Source organism: Mastigoproctus giganteus, chromosome 7, assembly GCF_048544385.1.
Source record: "Mastigoproctus giganteus isolate SK-2022 chromosome 7, ASM4854438v1, whole genome shotgun sequence".
Classification (NCBI taxonomy): Eukaryota; Metazoa; Arthropoda; class Arachnida; order Uropygi; family Thelyphonidae; genus Mastigoproctus; species Mastigoproctus giganteus.
Window position 1 is genome coordinate 197,059,115 of NC_143581.1, and position 21,668 is coordinate 197,080,782.

At 38.6% G+C, this 21,668-nt stretch overlaps 1 protein-coding gene across 3 annotated transcripts in view; it reads right to left on the reverse strand.

Moving 5' to 3' along the window:
- Positions 1 to 21,668, reverse strand: part of LOC150083530 (zinc finger MIZ domain-containing protein 1-like) — a 346,825-nt gene that overhangs the window by 177,809 nt on the left and 147,348 nt on the right. For all 3 annotated transcript variants that reach the window (XM_090378058.1, XM_090378057.1, XM_090378056.1), the window contains exon 5: positions 12,969 to 13,074. In XM_090378058.1, coding sequence (XP_090234184.1) covers positions 12,969 to 13,074 — 106 coding nt within the window. The remainder of the gene's footprint in view (positions 1 to 12,968; positions 13,075 to 21,668) is intronic.

Sequence of the window (21,668 nt, forward strand, 5' to 3'; positions counted from 1 at the left end):
CAAATGTGTACAGGAAATACCAGAGATATCAGTAGCAGTAAGGAGCTCACAGATCTGAAAATACTCATGTACTTCATTTTGTCCACTCTTCTAACCATATAGTAGTAGTAGTGCCATGTGATGCAAAAAAGCAAGCGTATGAGCTTATGCAGCATCAGCCAAAAAAAAAAAAAAAAAAATTAGAAAACGATCCCCTCTAAATATTTGTCCAGTTCCTCCTTAAATTTATTTAACTTATCAACTTCCACGACGACAAATGGAAGTTTTTTCCAGCAATTAACCATCCGCTGGTTAAAGGCAAATTTCCGCACATCTATTCTACATCTGTCCTTTCTTAATTTGAATTTATGCCCCCTTAGGTTAGTAATCTGAACAAGTGGAAGGATCCCATCAGAATTCAGCGTGCTCAATCCATTCAAGGCCTTATATATCTCATTCAGATCACCGCGCAGGTGACTAGTCTCCAGCCACTGCAATTTGCAGAACTTAAGCCTCTCTTGATAAAAGGATCACTTCATTTCCCTCACCAATCTTGTTGTCCTTCTCTGTACACGCTCAAGCAAATCTACATCCTTCCTAAAATGAGGCCTCCAGACCTGTACGCAGTACTCAAGGCGTGGCCTGACCATTGCCTTATACAGAGGGACAATCACCTCCTTTTTCCTGCTAGCAAAATTCCTATATATCATTGACAAAACCCCATGACCTGCCCTGGCAACCTGTCTGCATTGCTCAGAAAACTTCATATCTGACTGCACAATTACTCCCAGGTCTTTTTCACTTTCTACCACCTTAAGTGTAGTACCACACAGTTGGTACTTTTCTCTGGGGTTACTTCTACCCATATGCAGTACTTTGCATTTGTCAAGGTTAAACTTCAGTTGCCACTTCTTAGCCCATCTGCCCAAATTATCTAGATCCTGTTGCAGTAGCACACTGCCATTACTGTCATTGACAACCCTGCCAACCTTTGTATCATCTGCAAACTTCGACATTAAGCCTGATATACCTTCATCAATATCATTGATAAATATACAAAACAACAGCGAACCTAACACCGAACCTTGTGGGATTCCACTAATAACATTAGTCCAAGAAGAGCAGCACCCATTGATTACCACCCTCTGTCCTCTCGCACTTAACCATCCTTTTATCCATTGTAGCAACTTACCCTTAATACCATTCTGCTCCAATTTGTACAGTAGTCTTCCATGCGCAACAGTGTCAAAAGCTTTCCTGAAATCCAAGTATATGATATCAAAATTATTTTTTGCATCCAGTTCCTTTGTGACCACATCATAATAAGCAATCAAATTTGTCAGACAAGACTTTCCCTTAACAAACCCATGCTGTGTCTGAATTATTGCTGCAGTCTTGTCTAGATGATCCTGCAATGCATCTTTAACCAGCGACTCCATTATTTTACCCGGAACAGAAGTTAAACTAACTGGTTTGTAATTACTCGTGTCACCCTTCGATCCCCCTTTGTGAATTGGGGATACATTTGCACATCTCCAGTCCGTGGGAACCTCCCCTGAGTCCAAGGATGCTCTCATAATTATGGCTAAGGGTTTGCTTAGTTCCTTTGCCGTCTCCTTTAATATAACTGGATAGATCCCATCCACCCCAGGTGCCTTTCTTATGTTTAACTTCAACAATTTCTCCTCCACTTTGCTCTCAGTTATTACAAAATCATTAAGTATCCTGCTACAATTTGATAACCTTCTGCCATTTTCAAACCTTAATAACTCCTCATGTGCGAATGTGGATGCAAAATACTCATTCAGTTTGTTTGCTATCTGAGCAGGATCATCAACAGTCGAACCATCGATGTCAAGTGGACCAATCAGATTCATCCCCTTCCTTTTAGAGTTTATATAAGTAAAGAAATCCTTGCTGTTTTTCTTAGCATCTTTTGCCAAGGATTTCTCGTAATCTGCCTTCGCCTGCCTAACCTCCTTTGTGACCTTATTACAGACTAGCTTATATCTGCCATAGGCTTCTGAGTCGCTTGATAATTTATATGCATCCCATGCATTTTTCTTCTCTGCCACGAGTCTCATTAGTTCATTTGACAACCATTTAGGCCTAAACCTTGAACAATATTTCTTAATATATTTCTTCATATTTCTTAATATGAAACGTTTATTAGCTTCTATCCATTTTCATTATTTATTCCTTGATTGTTTCCTACTTAGAATTTGCTGTTGATAACATCATCAGTTGTTCGCACTGTACAGAATTTAAAAACTGTCTGAGACCACTGTACTCACCTTAATGGAAGCAAAAACCCTTTCCTTTACCCCTGATGGTAATTATATATCTTTAAGTAAATCCCACATCAGTACACTGTGATCACTGCCACCTAGTGGTTCTTTTATCTGCAAATTCCTAATACATGAATGATCACTGCTGATAACCAGATCAAGAGTATTACTTTCTCTGGTTGCCTCTCGAACATGCTGCTGCAGAAAACAATCATCCAATAAATCCACAAAAGTCTGAGTAGTGTGTGAATGCCCAACCCACAAGTTCCAGTCAATATCTGGGAAGTTAAAATCTCCCAATATAAGACATTCTGATTTACTAGCCCACTCTATTTCTCTGTACAATTGCCCGGCAACCCAAAGGTCGCGGGTTCGATTCCCGCCTCGGGCTGGGATCAAAGTACTGCAAAAACCTTGGGAGGTGCAATATGGCCACAGAAGCCGATGCGCCAACAACTACCAAATCAAAAAAAAAAAAAAAAAAATCTGTACAATTGTTCATTGTACTCATTCAAGTCATTAGGCCTATAACACACTCGTACTCTTATTTTTGCTTTCGCGGTGCTTATGTCACACCAAACTGACTCAACAGTGCACTGTTCATCTATATCAACTGGGTACACTTCTTTTGATTTTGTTTTTCTTAATTAACAGCATAACCCCTTCTCCCTTCCTATACACATTATACTCCCCAAATATCTGTGACACCACGTCTCTGCTATCCCAACAATATCCGCCTTTGATGTCTTGACCAACACTTCAAATTCATCAGATTTATTTACTATACTTCTAGCATTGGTATGTACGTATCCTTATTATTAGTTACCTTAACACATCCCATATACCCACCTGTTTCACGATGACTGCAATCAGTCCCTGAAACCCCCAACACCCCCTCGCTGCTTATTCTAATAGGAGGAGGAGCGAGCAGACATATTATTCTAATAGAATAATGTGTCTGCTTCTATCGTTTTATTTACGAGTCTTCCTCCTCCAAAAGTGGCTGATGTGTAAAAACGAACTGAAGATGGTATATTTTAAATCACGTGACAGATAGGGACACGGAAAGATTCCACTTTCGTTAAACAGTACTTCAATGAACGTGGTTGTTCTAAAAGATGTTTCTTGGCTAAATGCACAAGAGCACGAAGGAGTTTACTTATGCCTGGGCAATGCACGCACATCATTTCTACTACCAAGGTAGTTTTAATTATATCTCATAGTGTGAATACTTTCATAACGAGTTGCCATGGTATTGCACTACCACAAATTAGTAACGCTTCACCTATGGAGAAGACTAATGTTACATATTCTCGGCGGATACCACCACCCAGATGGCATCGTTTCGAAGCTTATTGGCTTGTCATCAGTGGGTGGGCAGGTATCCTATTGTTGGAATAGTGACAACCCAGTTATGAAGTATAACTCCACAATATGAGAATTGCCTGATGGTGTACGGGGTTCAATCTAAAAAGAAATTATATCTCTCATTAAACGTGATCAATCACGTTAAAAACGTAACCGAATCGTAGCCAATTGGGACTCGTTGGTGACGCTACAGTCAGTTGTTTTCGAATTAGGATAAAGCGCCGTAGAAATCCACGACACGTTAGAAGCAGCTTTGGCAGAAGATATTAAGTGTCGTTCCGAAGACTTTTCAGTGGTTTGCAAAGTTTAAAGAGGGTTGCTTGTCCGTCGAAGACGATCCTCTCTCTAGCTGCCCTTCAACTACAAAAACCAATAATTCAATCTCTTGTATTCGTGTTCTGATTAGGAGTTACCAACGTTTCACTATCAACGAAATTGCTAGTGAAATTCGTATCGTATAGGGAACGTCAATACATTTGAACACAAGGGGAATGCGACGCACTTCAGCTAATTTTGTACCTCACATCCTCACCGACGATCACAGACAGAGGATAGTTCTTCCATGTTAGGATCTTTGTCAATGTGCTGCCAATCCACACTTTGATTCTTCCATCATTACTGGTGAGGAATCGTCGATATATGGTTATCGCCAGGAAACAAAAGCCCAGTCCTGTAAATGGAAGGCTTCGACTTCTCCAGGGCCAAAAAAAAGGGCAAGAAAATCTCTACCAAACACAAATATTATGTTTATCGTGTTTTTTTTTTTTTTTTAATTCGTATTGTTCGTTATGGATTGCCCCGCATGGTCAAACAGCCAACCAAGAATACTACAAAACAGTTCTATGGCGATTGCGCAATGCTGTTAGGAGAAAACGGCCGGAAAATTGGGCTTCAAGGAATTGGTGCTTGCATCATGACAACTCCTCTGCACACACGGTACTTTGCATCCAAGAATTTCTTGCGAAGCACTCCCTCACTGTGGTCCCCATTCACCATACTCACCAGATTTAGTTCCCTGTAGTTTTTTCCCAAGCTGACCCCCCCCTCCTTTTAAGGTCACAGATTTGCCACAACAAAAAAAAAATTATAATATTCAGAACTCGAAACAGGACCTATTAGCAACTCTAAAAGAAATCTTCCAGAAGTTACAAAAGGAGACTTCTTCATAGGACGTTTATCCGAACAGCAGGTAAGCTACATCATACCAGGTATGATCTCTAAATAGCGTGTATTCTATGGTCGGTTTGTCTGTTCTGTATGGTGAAAAATCCCAGTCTCTGGAAAGGAAAAAATTAAAAACAATATGTGTTTATTAACCATTTTGGTTAATAAAACACATATATCTTCCTTCCTGCTGTTTCAAAACTCTAGTTTTACTTGGAAAACGTTGTACCTGCTGCTGTCTGATCTATAAAGCGCCAGATTTTTGGCATAATATTGCACACGTTAGTCTTTGCCATTTTCTCGCAACATTCTTTCTTTCTCTTCGGAGCAGTCATAAAAAAAAGAAAGAAAAAAAGGGCGTCTCGAAACAAAAATGGAAAAGGATAGTGATGAGAAACGACCCTCGTCAACAGCCATCCGCTATAAACTTTGCACATCTCCGATGCCTCTATTTATATTCATATTTTTCTTTTGCACTACATGGACGATGCCAAAGAACAGAGGCGCCCTCTTTGGAAATGAATCACATTATAATAAAAATAAATGAGGTACTTTCTTTTGATTATAGCGAACGGTGTATCTCGTTATGTTTATATCATTAGGACTACATACTGACGCCCCCAGAAGGCAGAGAAATGCCAGAAGCGCTCTCTACTGGAAACAACAATGACAATGCGACGCCAGTCAGCCATCTCCAAAGCCTTTTCTATCTTAGAGTACTCCAACATCAATCTCCCCCCTATGTTCCCTCAGAGGGAGCTGAAGGAACAGATATCTTAGTCCTGAACTCTAACAGATGGGATGCTCTCTACCCTCCCACCCACTTGCATCCCCCCATTCTTCCTCCTCCTCTTTTCTCTGCATATTCGGTTGCCTTAGCAACCGCCTCTTGCTATGGCGGGCGTGGCTTCGATTACCCGCGCGAATGTCAGCGGAGCATGCTAGAAGTCAACACGTAAAAGTGACTCAGTGGCTTAAGGAAAGTTATCGGACCAGGGGGGTGAAAGGCAAGATGCGGTTTGCTGGTAGTCTCCAGAAGATGTTTATTATCACCTAAGTAGGTTAAATGTCTGGGAGTGTTACTTACAACACCTACACGACTGGTGGGAGATGACCCATGATACAATTGCGAGTAAACAAAGCACTGTAACAGTGCACACAAGTAAAATGTGTTATAAACAGGCAAAAACACGAAAATTAAACGTAGAAACGTAAGTCAGATAAAGCACGTTTTTGAAAATCCATCTTCTAATAAATACTTTCACCTTTCACCGCAAGAGGTCGTTCTGAAGCGAGATGGTTTAACGAATTTATCTCAGTCCATATTCATTTAATTACAGTCTTAAACTAATTAAGTTTACGATATTCGTTTATAAATTATAGAACAAGTATTTTATATTTATACGTAATTATTTACTATACTTATGTATTTTTGATTGTTATTAATTTCTATACTTATTTTATTAATTGTTATTAATTTCTATATTCAGATAAATTCACAAGTAGAATGCTTTATCACACAATAATTAACGTTAAATGTGACGTAATGAAAGTGTTTTTGAAATTTTCTTCTAATAAATATTTTAACCGCAAGAGGTCGTTCTGAAGCGACAGGATTAAATGAGTTTATCGCTATTATTCATTTATAAATAATAGACGTATTTGATATTTATACGTAATTATTTATTATAGTTGAATGTTTTTGATTATTAATTTCTATAAATATTCAGATAAATTTACAAGTAGAATGTTTTATCACATAAAAATTAACGTATAAATGTGACGTCATGCAATATATTTTTGAAATTGTCTTCTATTAAATACTTCGACTTTTACCCGTAAGAGGCGCTCTGAAGCGAAAGTGTAAAAAATAATAAATTTATTAGTCCAGATATTTGTTTATAAATAACAAAACCAATTGTATCCGATATTTTTACTAATTATTTACTAAATAATTATTTATAATTTCTATAAATATTTATATATTTATATATTTAATTTAAACTCATTTATATTTAATATATATAATCGTAGACGGAAAGCTTGATTTATTGACCCTCGCAAAGCAGGAAAGTTCACCAAATATCTTAATTGGGGGGATCTTACCACTTTGATGGTATTTGGTCCGACATGCTTGTTAATAAAGACTTTTAACTGAGCCCAAGTTGCTTTTATCCTTAAGTAGGACAAACGAATCGACAATTAAAATCTGAGTCTAAGCTGAGTTCTGTTTTTCAAGTGACTACATGTCCTCTTTATATGTATATAGAAGTACACAAAGTGCCCTTCACCGTTCGACCTGTAGGAACGCTGCGTGACCTCAGGGGCGCAGGGGGTAAGGATTAGGGGGTTGGCAAGAAGGAATGCCGAACTATCAGTTACGACGAGCCTATCAGAGGGCGAATCCGGTGAAGATATGAAGTAGGTAACGGTCAATCACCGGCATTAACGAAAGAAAGAGAAAGTGATGGAAAGTAGGTGTATGTATGTGTGTGCGCGCGTGAAACTTTATAAATTTATCAAAGCGCCCGGGGGCGTGAGCTTGCGCGCGTGGGTGAAATGGTGCAGCTTGCTTTGCCTCCCCCGTTCACCCCTCTGTCTTTCTGAGTGGAAGCTCTGATTTTGTATGCGCGTGCTTCGGTGGTGGGCAGACGTGAGTGGAGTGACAAATGGCATCGTTATTTAACGCGATCTCGTAGCAGCTCCCCCTGGCAGCGAAGATGTCAAGTTCACTTTATTACACCGTTAATGCCATTTTATTTCCAAAGGAATTGGTCGCACGCATCTACTAGAGTGTCTTAAGTGAGCAAAGGTAAGCAGAAAGCACTCAAAACGATAATAACCGATGATCAGAAGTAGGCTATTAAGTTAATTAAGCCAAAGGAGACTTGCTAGTGCATTTTTACAACCTTGTAGTTGGATAGAAGATCTAAGATGCCAAGAGGTATAACTTCTAGTAAGATCAATCGTTCTTGTTAGGGTTGTCAACAGAATATAGCAACGCCCCATACAAAAAAAAAAAAAAAAAAATGAAAAGAAAAAAAAATCCGCCTAAACCCCTAAATTCAACTCCCTCTTAATATTTAAAAAGCTTTTGTCCCACTAGAGAAGTGATTGCGTTATGGGTCGTGATACAACAAGAGTACCCAGATTGAGCCAATCCATTTGCCATGTTCAGCTCAGCTCCCATCAATTTTTCAGTCATACTGAGCCAGTACCTTGTCTCCCCTAGGTATCGTTGGCTCAGTTTGACTCTGGGTTAATTCTAGATCTCGCCATCGTTGAAATATTTAAACAAACTCTGTAAATAGTTAGATACAATACACTCAGGTAGAGTACATCTTATGTATGATCCCAGCTTAAATCTGATGAGTAGAAAGATTCAAACTCCGTTATTGATAAATATTTTTCCAATTAAAATTAATATAACTGGATTCTGTACAAAGATATCATTTGAAATACAATTTTTAAACTTATTAACTTTTGGTTGGTTTTGTTTATTGGACTAAAAGTTAAGCAAGTACATCATTACTGTTCTTGCAATATAGTATATTCTGATTTTGATGCACTTTTCCAGACAAGTCAGTATTTTTATTAATTTTATTACACCATTCAACTGTTCAATATATAGTGTATGATAAACTACACTACAACAATTCACCTTCTGTTCAAATTTGCCAATTGCTTTTACTGTTTTTAGGTTAATACATTGTTAAAATGGAGAAGACAAAGCACAGAACTTGAGTCAATCACCCAGACAACTTCTGCTATGTTTGTGGACACTTAACCTCAAAAACTCAGAGGAAGAAAATATACAATGTCACAAAAGTTGCAAATTCATTGTACTTCGGCTGCAAGATCGGTGACCAAGAAAAAAAAATTGGGCTCCACATATCTGTTGTATTACTTGTACAGCGAACTTAAGGCTGTGGTTATATGGAAAGCTGAGAGCATTACATTTTGCTGTTCCTATGGTGTGGCGCGAGCCCAAGAATCATTTCGACGACTGCTATTTCTGCATGATAAAAATAAAAGGTATTTCCAAAAAGAGCGAACACTGCATCAAATATCCCATCAGCAATTAGGCTAGTGCCACATGGTAAAGAACTGCCGGAACTGTGCCACTAAAATCTTGGGTATTGGAAATAGTGATGAAGGTACAGAAGAAATCGTTTACCAGATGTTAGGTAACATCTACTTCGCGGAACCATGTACTTCATATGATTTGGACTACGAGCCAGAAAAAGAAAAGACCCCACAACAAGAACTGAACAAGAATTAAGCGACTTGATCAGAGACTTGGACTTACCCAAAGAGAAGGCTGAATTACTCGGATCCAGACTACAACAGTGGAACTTACTCGCCAAAGGTACAAATATTACAATATACCGTAAGTAAAATGAAGAGTCTTCCAGATATTTTGCAATGGAAAACAACGTGTGTCTGCAAAGACGTCGTTGGTCTTATGCACGAATTGAACATTGATCACGATACCTCTGAATGGCGTTTGTTCATTGATGCATCAAAGCTAAGTTTGAAGGAAACTTACGATAATATGTCCCAGATTCTTGCTGCTATACGTTACAATGACTATGGTTGGAATATTTGTGGTGATCTCAAAGTGATTGGACTGCTTGTTGGGTTGCAAGGTGGTTTCACTAAATACTGTTGGTTCCTGTGTTTGTGGGATAGTCGTGCAACAGCCAAACACTACGTCGTACAACACTGGGACAAGAGAGATGAATATATTCCCAGCAAAAGCAATGTAAAGTACGTTCCATTGGTTGATCCAGTAAAAGTTTTTCTTCGCCCTTTATACATCAAGCTTGGACTGATTAAGAACTTCGCTAAGGCACTGGATAAAGAAAGCAGAGGATTCGCATATTTACTGAAAATGTTTCCAAATTTATCTAATGCAAAGCTGAAGGAATGAATTTTCATAGGTCCTCAAATAAGAAAGCTCCTAAAAGATGAATTTCAAAGAAACCTGAATGACGTTGAACTGGCTGCATGGAGATCTTTCAAGGCTGTGGTACACGGATTTCTCGGAAAGAGAACTATGAGCAACTGATGACAAACTTGTCGAAATGTTACAAGAACATGGGGTGCCGAATGTCATTTAAAATGCATTTCCTTCATTCCCATCTGGATTTCTTTCCTGAAAACTTAGCAGTGATAAACTGTCAGTGATAAACAAGGAGAGCGCTTCCACCAGGACGTATCTGCAATGGAAAAACGATACCAAAGTTGCTGTGACTCTGCCATGATGGGAGATTACTGTTGGTTCCTTAAACGGGAAAGCAATCTGGAGTATAAAAGGAAGTCATTGAATGGGAAACATGTCTAAGTAACATATATTGTGTGTAATAATTACAACCATGTATGCTGATATTGTATAAAAACAAGGAATTTAAAAATGCGTGTATCTTTTGATGTAGACGTGATAGAAGTAAAAGATTGATATTTTCATAATCAGGACATTAATTTTGTTCAGAATAACCAACTTTCGTTCCAGAGGTAATGACGAAAAAAATTTTTGTCGGGTAGTGTTATTAGCTCATAATTTGATCCATCTATCAAAGTAGTTTTACCACAAAACGAGAATTATTGAAACAAGAAAGAGAAATAAATGAATTAAGCCGAGTGGTTATTCGAAAGGGTACTTAAGTACACGTGCTTTGAATGACCGAGGTTCAAGCCCATGACTGCTAAATACAATGCTGTTTCTTGTATTCTTTCGATGTGAACTCTTCTGACCATGTAGTCTTCCCGAAGTATAAACAGAATTTTTTTATTTATATTTTTATTTTGTAAATTTATAATTATTATATAATTATAATACTATAGTAAAAAAAACAAATTTACCGTGTTTTTTTCTTTAATAGATGTGATTTATATATTCGAAATTCAGGAGAAAATGAACATTCAATATGAAGTATGAGCTGAGCGTAGTAGCACACGCTCTTTCAGTCGACCGGGTTTCAACCCCATGACTGCTAAATACGATCGATCTGTCAACCCGCACTGGACCAGCGTGGCAGATTATGATCCCTTTCCCTCAACATGAATTGCTGAGGAGGCTTCCATCCTGCAGTGGATTGACAATGGCTGTAGTTTACCTTTTCACCTTTATGAGCTGCTTTGATGAATGACTTCAGAGATCGTAATCTTTAAATGTTGTTGGACAAAAATGTTACTGAAAACATATCAAGGGGTGTGCTTGAGGAGGTAAAAAAATATAAATAAAAACTGGATCCAGTCGTCTACACGGAGGAATGGCAAATTTTATGGCATTTGACCGGCGATTCTTAAGCAGACATTTCCTTTTCTGATATGCTCAGTTTTCAGTTAATGATCGTGGATATAATCCGAAATTGGAGATTTTTTCCCTACTTGCTTATCTCCTAGATTTTTCTACTTCTAAAGGTGGCAAGATAGTCATACCAAATTGCCAGTAAGTTGAAGGACGTCATTATCCCTCTATAGATGATGGTAAGCCGCATTTGGAGTATTGTATTCAGATCTGGAGGATTATTTTTTTCTTATTTTATTTAATTTATTTTCTAGTATAATTTGGTGTTATTAATACTGCTCCTCCTCTAGTTTCAGATTCTATAGCCAGACAGATAATTGCACTGCATGTAGCATCCAAGATATTTGAACATTTATATTTGTTTAAGGCCAAACTAATAGGAGGAATACACGGAAATGGAACAGAACCAATTTGAATACTACTACTTCGGATCGATCCAAGACATGTACTTATTGCCGTATGTTAAAACACGTGAAATGTGTCTTTATTAATCACATAAATCTTCTAGATCGAGACTGGCTAATTTCTAACCAAGATTGAGCAAAATCATGAATAAAATACACAATATAATACACATCTTCAAATTTATGTCTGTCTTTTCTATTAATATAAATTTTAAATGCCTTGATGGAGTTTCGAAGGGTATAATAATGTAATTTCGAATAATAGAAATAGGTAGTGCCCAAAAGTTAACTTACAACAATCTTTTATTTATTTATTTTTTTAACTGAGTGGTTCTGTTGTAATACCCACTACAACAGAACCACTCGGCTCTAACCTAACAAGGTATAGATCGCATCTGATTAGCGTTTCTCTTAGCGCAGAATACAAGGTAAATGTTTGAAAAATGGAAAACAGTGGATGCCTATCGGCAGTGGAGAATCCGATTTTCATTCAGTTGTTTTTCATCCTACAACTTGCATCCTAGGAGAGGTGGAATGCAACTTCAGTGGTAACTAAGAATTGCAACATCCTAGAATGACCATCATCTGACCCAGATAGCTCTCTGCGACCATAGGGAAATGTATTTTAAGTCAATGTGTATACTGAAGAATTCGGGAAAGGGACTTGATGGGAAGTTTGTAGTTTGCATTCTCCTATCTTCCTCACCGAGGAGAGCTCATCTGACCTTGTGAAAGACAAAACCTTGCTGGAATCAAGCCTAATCGGAAAATGTTTCCTTCTTACACATGAGTTCAGTTACACATGAGTTGAGTTTGGGCCTAGAAATGGATTCACAACAATTTTCAGTTGGAGAGAATATGGAATACGCTCTGATCTCTCTAAGATCAAGAAAACGAGCCATTCTCATGTCTGTGGTCTGGAAGGGGTATTATGATGAATGGCCCCAGCGATCGTCACATCTTTTAGGGCACATCATATACTTCAGCACCTCAGAAGAATAGAGACAAAATCCTTGAAAGTGAGTAAGGATTTTCAGAGATGCCCCAAATTCATTTTCATTTATGGTAATCCTTAGCAGCCAGCCTAGACTTTGGAGTAATTAGGGGTAGAGCATAGTATAGCTCGTAAAGTTTGGTGTGAACTAAGTCAGGAGCAGCACTGTAGGATATATGCAAATATATCTATCTACGCAGCTGGTTGTAAATTAACTTTTGTACATTAGTGTAGTACGATAACCCGCATTCATATAAAACTGCTTCTTTTTAGATACTTCCTATAAACCGTATGCAACATTAAAAAAGCCGCAAATTCAATGTATGTACTGTTGCAATGCATTTATATGCACCACTTATAAAATTCCCACACTATTTTAAACAGGGACTGGAAAAAGATAGCAATAACTACATTTATATAAAAATATATATTAAATAAAACAGAAAAGCAAAACTTACCTGCTGATTTTGGAGTAAACTTTTCACGTTGAGCGGCACACACAGCAAGTAATCGATAGCCCAAGTCTAAATCATAACCCTGTTGGGCAGCGACTCTGCTAACCACCTAAGTTCGGATAAAATTGATAAATCGAGTCAGTGTGGCCATCTAACAAATGAAAAAGATTTATGAGATTAGATTGGCCGAACCAGGAAAAAAAAAAAAAAGCAGTAAGTGTGAGTGTGCGCAGATACAAAAGACCTAGCGGATAGCACAGTGGTTGTAATCACAGTCCACCCCACACGGGTTCGAATTCCATAAATAACGAGAGCAACATGGACTTTTCATACAGTGGCTAAGTTAGTGAGGCTTCAGGCGAGGACTGCAAGGTTTTTTCGTCCAGCAAAACAGACCAGAAAACACACGCAAGGATGGACGAGTTTTTTTCTCTCTGGTGTCCCCTACAAAGGACTACTCAAAACAACAAAATATCAGCGCCCGTTTAGTTCTAAAAATCGAACGATTCAGGTTATGTCATTTTGAACAACCATCACCCATTTTTATTTCATAGCATATACACTATATTTCCAAAAAGTAAACGTACACTTGCAATTTTCAAACTACCTGTTACCTGATAGTGTTGGCCCACCTCTAACATAATTACACGCTCTTTTCTTGTCAACTGATTTGAACAAATATTTGATAACAGGAAGTAGATATTTTGGTCCATTTCTCCTTCAACTCAACAGTCAATTGAACTACTCATTATGAGCGTGTTAGCCTGGCCGAAACGGGCGTTCCAGTTAATCGCTAAGGTGTTCAATGAGGTTAAGATCGGAGCTGTGGGAGGCTATCGCACGTTTATGTCTTCCACTACAGGCTGTGCAATATGACACAGCGCATTATCATGCTGAAACAGCAATGGGCCCTCCCCCGTACTGCTACTACAGTGTAAGAAGACAGTATTTATCTGCAATGCTAATATATTCCTTGGAATTCATTGTTCAGGAAGGACTACCAATGGTCCAAGCCCAAACACGATCGTCAGATTGGAAAACCGTGTACCGTCATCTGTCACTCAATAACACAGATTTTCTACGTTCCAGGAACCACTTACGATGAATTGTGCACCGGGCAAGTCAACGTTGTGCATTGCGTGCTGCAGCTGTTCCCTAAAATCCGATACTATGCAACTCCCAATATCCGTCCTTGTACTAATATCAAGGCCTAACGCGATATATGTACCACTCTTCTCAGTGTCCTCCAGCCTCTTTCCGGGTTGATTTCTAAGGTCTACCCGAGGTTTTCCCGGCCATCGTATCACTATGACGTTTCTATTTGTTAAATGCGTCATCCTCCTTTGATCTGGGATGCTGCAATTTTTCTGCAGTGGGCACGAACAGATTGGGCGCTAATATGGCATTCTATGGTCACTCCCTATTAGAAGTCTCCAATCTCCACTCTTCGACCCATCTACTGTATTTCATTAATGCCAAAATTATTCGCACAGGGATGCGTGAACACTTTTGGCAATATACTGTAATTCTAAAACAGTGATTGGATGTTACAGAGATTGGACTGGACCTTCGTAACATGCATCAAATTGTGAGATGAAGCGAAATTATGTGATTGTATGCTTACCACGAGCCTTTTGAATATTTACAGATGGCCTATACAATGGCGGCAAATAAACATGATTAAAGGACTAGCTGAACCACGTGCGTTTTGCAAGATCAAATTGAAGGAATTATAATTCTCGGGCATTCCTTGTTATAATATATACTTACCGAAAAGTAATATTGAAACTACACTGAGTGATCACTGAATCATGATCACCTACCTAAAACTATGTAGATCCTCCTTTTGCCCTCAGTACAGCAGCTATCCAACGTGGCATTGAATCAACAAGATGTCGGAAGCGTTCGGGAGGTATGGCCAACCAAGCTGTGTGTAATGCGGTCAGCAATGCAGGTATGGAGGTGATTGGTGTATCCAGACGCCTGATATGCCCTTCCCTTCCACAGTGTCCCACAAGTGCTCTATGGGATTGATATCGGTGGAGTTCGGAGGCCAATCGATATGCTGGAAGTTAGAACTGTGTTCCTCAAACCATTCCTGCACAACAAGTGCCCGATGGCTCGGCGTATTGTCATCTTGGAAGACACCATCGCCATTCGGGAAAAAATGTAACATAGTGGGGTGTACACAGTCAGCAAGAAGTTGACGATAACGGAGACCAGTGATACGTTGTTCCACATGCACCAGGGGGTCCAAGTTCCTGCCAGTGAAACATGCCCCACACCATACAACCGCCTGCACTTTTGCTACCATGCATGATGGATCAAGAGCCTGACGTTGTTGATGCCAAATCCGTACACGACCATCCACGGTGTGAGTAAATAACGTGACTCATCCGACCAGCACACCTTCTTCCAGCCTTCTAACGTCCAACTTGCATGCACTTTGCACCAGGCGAGTCTTTTACGCCGATGAACCTTGGTTAGGAGAGGATGCCGTAGGGGTCGTCTGCTGGTATTGTCCATACGTGCGAGCGTGGGACGCATGGTCATGCCAGATATTGTTTCAGGTTGGTCCATGTTGTATTGAGTAGTCAACTCTTCCAACAGTGCTGCGCCTGTTCACCTGTACGAGTCGTCGGACTCGGCGCTCACCTCTAACGTCAACCTTTCGCTGACCTTTGCAGATTTGCCGTCGGGTCGTTGTTTGACCATTTTGACGCCAGTCCTGGTACACTTCAACTATGGCGGCTCTCGAATACCCCACCAGTTCAGCCGTTTGGGAAATGGAGGCACCAACTCGTCGAGCACCCACAATCTGTCCTTTATCAAAGTCCGATAAATCCTTCCTTTTACCCATCACGCTCAGAATTTTACTACCTACTAAACCACTGATACCTTATCTATGCTACGTAGGTAGACTAACTGTGCACTCTCGTACTTCACGTGGTCAACGGGTCGCATTTAGTTTTCATAGGGGTGGTCATAATTCAGTGATCACTCAGTGTATATACTGTATTTCTAATACAACGCTGTCTTTTTTATTTTGGCCAAAATTAGATAAGCAACTGAAAAAAATCAGAATTTAAGTAAAAACATCTATACTTTTAACTAACCACTCTGCTACAGTTCTATTATATAAACATATTTAATAAAATTCAAGCAACTATAATTCTAGATAAAACGATCGCATTATATTTTAATTACTTCCAAAATTTCCTTTATTTTTTACAAATACCCCAACAACACCGATGAAAATAACAAATAAATAAATCGAGAATTTTGTTAACTACTTATGGCTCTAAATTGACAGATTTATGGCCACGCAGTACTCTGGCAAGCCAGATAATTCAGTTTTCCAACTTTGGCAGTGATGTTTCCACCAATAGAAAAACGATGTAGTTATAAAATGAACGGACAGTATAGAAAGGAAGAAAATAATTGGCCAGTACACAACAAACAGAGGAGAGGAAGGGTAATACCCGTCATGCACTTGGTAAACGATTCGTATCCGATGTAGTGTAACAGATAAATGACAAACATATATCCGGCAGCGGGACAAAAACATACACTTGATTATACGCTTGATCTCGGCTTTTAACATGTCTGCCACAGGCCCTCGCACGATAATCGATACAGCCAAGGCAAAGCCATCATTCAACAGTGTCTCGCCTGTAACTAATGTACAATCATCACCACATTTAGCGCACAACCTTATAGCCAGCGCATAACGACCTGGGAAGATGATTTTCTTTCTCTCTCTCTTTCTTTCTCCCTTCCCCGCTCTTTCCCTCCCTCTTTTTCTGCCCTTCTGGAAAAATTCCATGAAATTTAAATGCGTCATCGATTGTCGGATAGCGTTCAAGCGTTATCATGCGACAACTGGAACTCCTGGGATTGCGAGTGAGGAGAGTTTGTTTTTTTTAAAAAACATTTTTATACGTAGATTGTCGGGCATAGTTGTGTAATATCTTGCATAGTACATGCCATCCTGGTCGTTTATCGAAATCTACCAACACCACCAACCAGAATGATGATAAAAAGAAACAAAAAAGAAAATGGAGGAAGGCTTGGAGATGGAGTTATAGAGATGGTAAAAAATATTAGTTAAGAGTAGGGAGTGTGATATTTTTAAAATTAATTTTCAACGATCTTGGAGGTGTACAGTAACGCAAGATGTACAATCTAATAACTTTCTGTGTAGCAAACGAGAGAACAGTAAGCTATCGACACTTCTTTAATCGCTATACCCTAAAAGGGGTTCGATCTCCTTGTAGAAGGGTGTGGGTATTGTTATAGAAAGCAAGCTCGGACTGGCTGGGTAGATAGCGAGAAAACTTCGGTATCAGGGTCAGGGTTTTTGGCGCATTTAGTCACAAATACAAATCAAAATACACTGGTGTTCAAAAGCTAAGGAACAAACGAAAAACTCGAATATAATTTTATATATAGATAAAAATAAAAATGTAAAAGAAATATTCGAACGTCTTATTACCAGATAGGATGTTTTTGGAAGATTTGCATTTATGCAAACAACCATTTGTTTTGTAAGGGGCAATCAGCTGTCTCTCACTACCACAACCACGGAAACTTAGGGTTTTTATCAGTAAAATAGGCAAACCGACCAAAGAAAAAACACAAAAACCGGATGTATATCTTCCTTCGACCCTGAACTGGTGTTGACAACATCGACTGGTCTCAGGAGCAGTGGAGTCCGGATGCTCTTCAATGAGTCGAGACAGGCTTAAATCGGATTCTCGACCTACTTTCATCTGGAGGGAATAGAGAAACGGATTCCATCCGGCTGACATTTATTTATTTGCACATTACACGCAAAGGGCCCAATTACAAGTACATATAACTTGCATAGTCAATAAAAGTATTCAGAAGACATTGAATTTTGATGATTGAGTACATTTTAAGAACGATACATAGAATAATGGAATTAATTAATTTCAATTTAATAAATAATTAAAATTAAAATCTTCATAAAACACCGCTTAAAGAGATGCTTCAATGGATTCATAGTTGGCTGGAATTACTGTCAATGGCCGTACAAATCTCAATGTGTTTGCCCCCTCCCTCGATACTTTAGAACTATGAGAGTTCCCCTCTATGGAGAAACCCTCACAGTTGTATTCCGTGAAGTATCCCCCCCACTTCAGCAAATATAACCGGCGTGGACTGGCGACCCGGATCCACCAACCTCATTTCAAGAGAGCATGCCTAGGATGCTCTAAGTAGCAAGGGCTGCTAATCCCAGAATGGCAACCTTGCTAGAACCCATCCTAAGACCATTCCCAAAACGTTACCTTAATGTATATGGATTTAGTTAATAGCTAAATAAACTATCTTAATATTCACGTGATATAAGAATGGTCATTATAGAAAACTATTAATTTTATTTTTTATTTACGTTCTTTTGTCTGTCCCTTAACTTTCCACCACCAGCATTTGTTGTTGATGGTTTTCGGCCATACTGCACCAAGGTGATTATATCCGAACAAGTGTGCATCCATGGGTCGATTTCCATATTGTGTGAGTTGAAAATGCTGGGATAACCCACGGGGAAAACCTACCCTCCATATCTTTTTGCTAAGAATAATGTATGATGTTTTAAAATTTGTCCAATTATATATTCAATAGGTTTTGATGATGGAGACCACAGGCAAGGAGAGCGTCCACCGAGTGGCTGACTCCGCTTTTCTCATTTACTCTTCAATGGGATTCGAACTCACTCTTTAAAATTCAGAAATTTGCACTGCTGGATGAAAAACTCGACTTTCGGGATAAAAATATCGCCTGAGACCAACTAACTCATTGTGAAAAGCCCATAAAAATTCCTGGCTTCACTGAAGGAAATCGAATTCGGGCCTTTTCCACCTGGTTTGAGAGGGTTCTAATGAGTATTCGGATGGCTAGTTCGAACAGATAATAGATTAGAATTTGCTCACATCAAAGTTGTTTAAAAAGAAAGCCTTTAAAATGCAAAATCGGATATCAAAAGAAACTCAGTATTGGTAATGTCACCTTCAAGACCTTTGTATTTACCCAATCTCAATAGAACTGTACAGGTAATGAATTTGGCCTGATAGAATAATTTCAGTAAGAAAATCTCAATGGTTTTAGACGGACAAGTAAGATTAATACTTTATTAATTATTTATAACAGTATAATCTTACTTAAAAGCAACAAACATAAGTATTAAAGAGGAATCCTCGCTAGTTGGGAGAAAGTTTAGATTACTTTTGTCATCTAAATGTATAAAACATTGGCCTTTCCGCATTACAGTGTTATATATGGAAGGATCGGACTTTCAAACAGAAAGATTACCGGAGATTAACATCAACTGAAATGAGATTCCCGAAGAGAACAGCAGACTGTGTTCTGTTAGACAGGTCGAGAAATAATCCTAGAACTGACAGAAGCAGTGATAAAGGATTATGGACAGAATAAGTAACGATTGAATTATTTTATTTAATTATTTCGGATCTGTTGATAAAATATTATGTGGTTCTTACATTTTTTTGAACACCAGTGTACATTTTTTGTATGACCCAAGACTGTATACTTTCAAGATATGTAACAAACACTTGAACTTTACAGCCAAGAATGGCTACATCTTAGAGGAAGCTACTAAAGGTGTAAGCTGCTTCCAAGCTAAAAGAGTTGGGACCAGAAGAATTTCCCAGGAGGTCCTCCTTATCATCGTACCCCCTTCTTTTTTTTACTTCAATACTTTTTCTGTTGATTTCTTAATGAGAAAGAAATCCGCTCCACCTCCCTCCAGGATTTCAACAGAAAAAATTAGGGATCCAACTCTGTAGATGGTTTGATATACTGTATACACAGATTTGTTACAAAGAAGCATTGATACGCAGGACTGCTACCATCACCTGCTTTGCTTTTCATCTATCGGATATGGACAGACAGACTACTCCAAAATCCAAATAGAACGCTACCATGGAACTCCTTCGAGACATGTACCACCTTACGTCATGAGGAGATTAGACAAGCGTTCTATGAGAAGATTTAAAAATTTGTAGAAAGTGCTGATGGAACTAGTCTCATCTGGTCACCTAGCTACCTGCCTAAGAATTTCTGCCCTTGAGACTATCTAGACAGTCGTGGTGGCCTATGTACAATCCTTCATCTAAAGAGCACTATCGTTAGCGCAACTCTCTGGCTATCAAAGTGCAATTGCGTCATCTTCGGGTGCGTATTCCCAGTAGTGTTGAACCCTAGGAGATCTTAATCTTGCAGGGTACATTTTATAGGTGTTTTTGCATTTATAAATTGCTAACGAGTCGATTAAAAACAGAGGTCACGATGGCTCTTCGTCGAAAGACCACAGATTACTTAGAAGGTCGTATTTAGCATTTACCACAAGGATTCGAGGCAACAGAGTAAAGAGACTAACGAGATAGATAATCTCCCATTAGTCCTACGAATTCTGTTACTTGGTTACACACCTGCATGGAACAGTATGCAGATGACCGGGCGTTGTGGCCAAACTGTAAGCTTTGAGGCATCTTATAATTAGATTGTCAAAGGCTTTCTCCAGTCCAGAAGACTATCGCATCGCTGTTCCTTCTGGCAATGCTAATAAGTTCTCAGATAAGATGCAAGCTAATGATAGAGAAATAAAGTCCGCATAATACCACGCCTTCATGAATACTTTGCTGCTCACTAAAGCTAACTGATTGGTCGATTTGCAATCTGTGCACTTGATCGTAACAATGAATATTCACAGTCTGTGAATATTCATTGTTATGAACGATACGTATGACATCTTATAGGAACTGCTGACCTCACGTTTCAAAGAATTCTTTTCTGTTTGTAAATCAGCATTTAATTAGGGTGAGAGATAAAGTCAATCGACAGAAGAAATATATTTTGAAATCCAGTGAAACTGGTTTCTAACTCTGCCTTCTTGAATCAATCATCGTAAGAATCTCTTAGGCTGACTATTTTAATCGTTTAATCGGGGAAAACAGCATTATAACATCTACATTAGAAATAACATACACAAACATTCAATGTCATCCCCAAAACTGGGTCACTATATGACAATACCATTGTTAAAAATGGACAAAGTGTAATATAAGGCACTGTAAACCTTAATAAAATAAAAGCGAATAAAAGTTATTTTTTTAAATATATATACATAAAGCAAAATCGTCATAACTATATGAAATATCAACAAACATTCAGTTTCATTACTGAAACCGAGGTCGCTATAAAAGAGTTCCACTGAAAAAATAAACACAATATAGGAATGGTTAGCTGGGTCATAGAAGCGAGGAAACAGCAACGTATTAACCGCAAGAAAGAACACCAAAACTGTTTCTTCACTAAAACCGAGGTCGCTATAAACGAGTTTTTAACGATCATAATAACTATTTTGATCGTTAAGCCGAGGAAACAGTACCGAGATCGCTATAAAAGAGTCTCACTGCAAACAGAACTCTTAATATAAGAATAGTTTTGATCGTTAAATCGGGAAATATTGGTTAGTCGCTAAAACCGAGGTCGTTATAACGGAGTTTACTGTAAACACTAAACAACTTAATATAAGAATAGCAATTTTGATCGTTAAGCTCAGGAAACATCATTATATATGAAATAATCAACAAACATATTTCCATTTCTAAAGCCTGGGTCGTTATAAGAGAGTTCACTATAAAAATGAACAAAAAATTC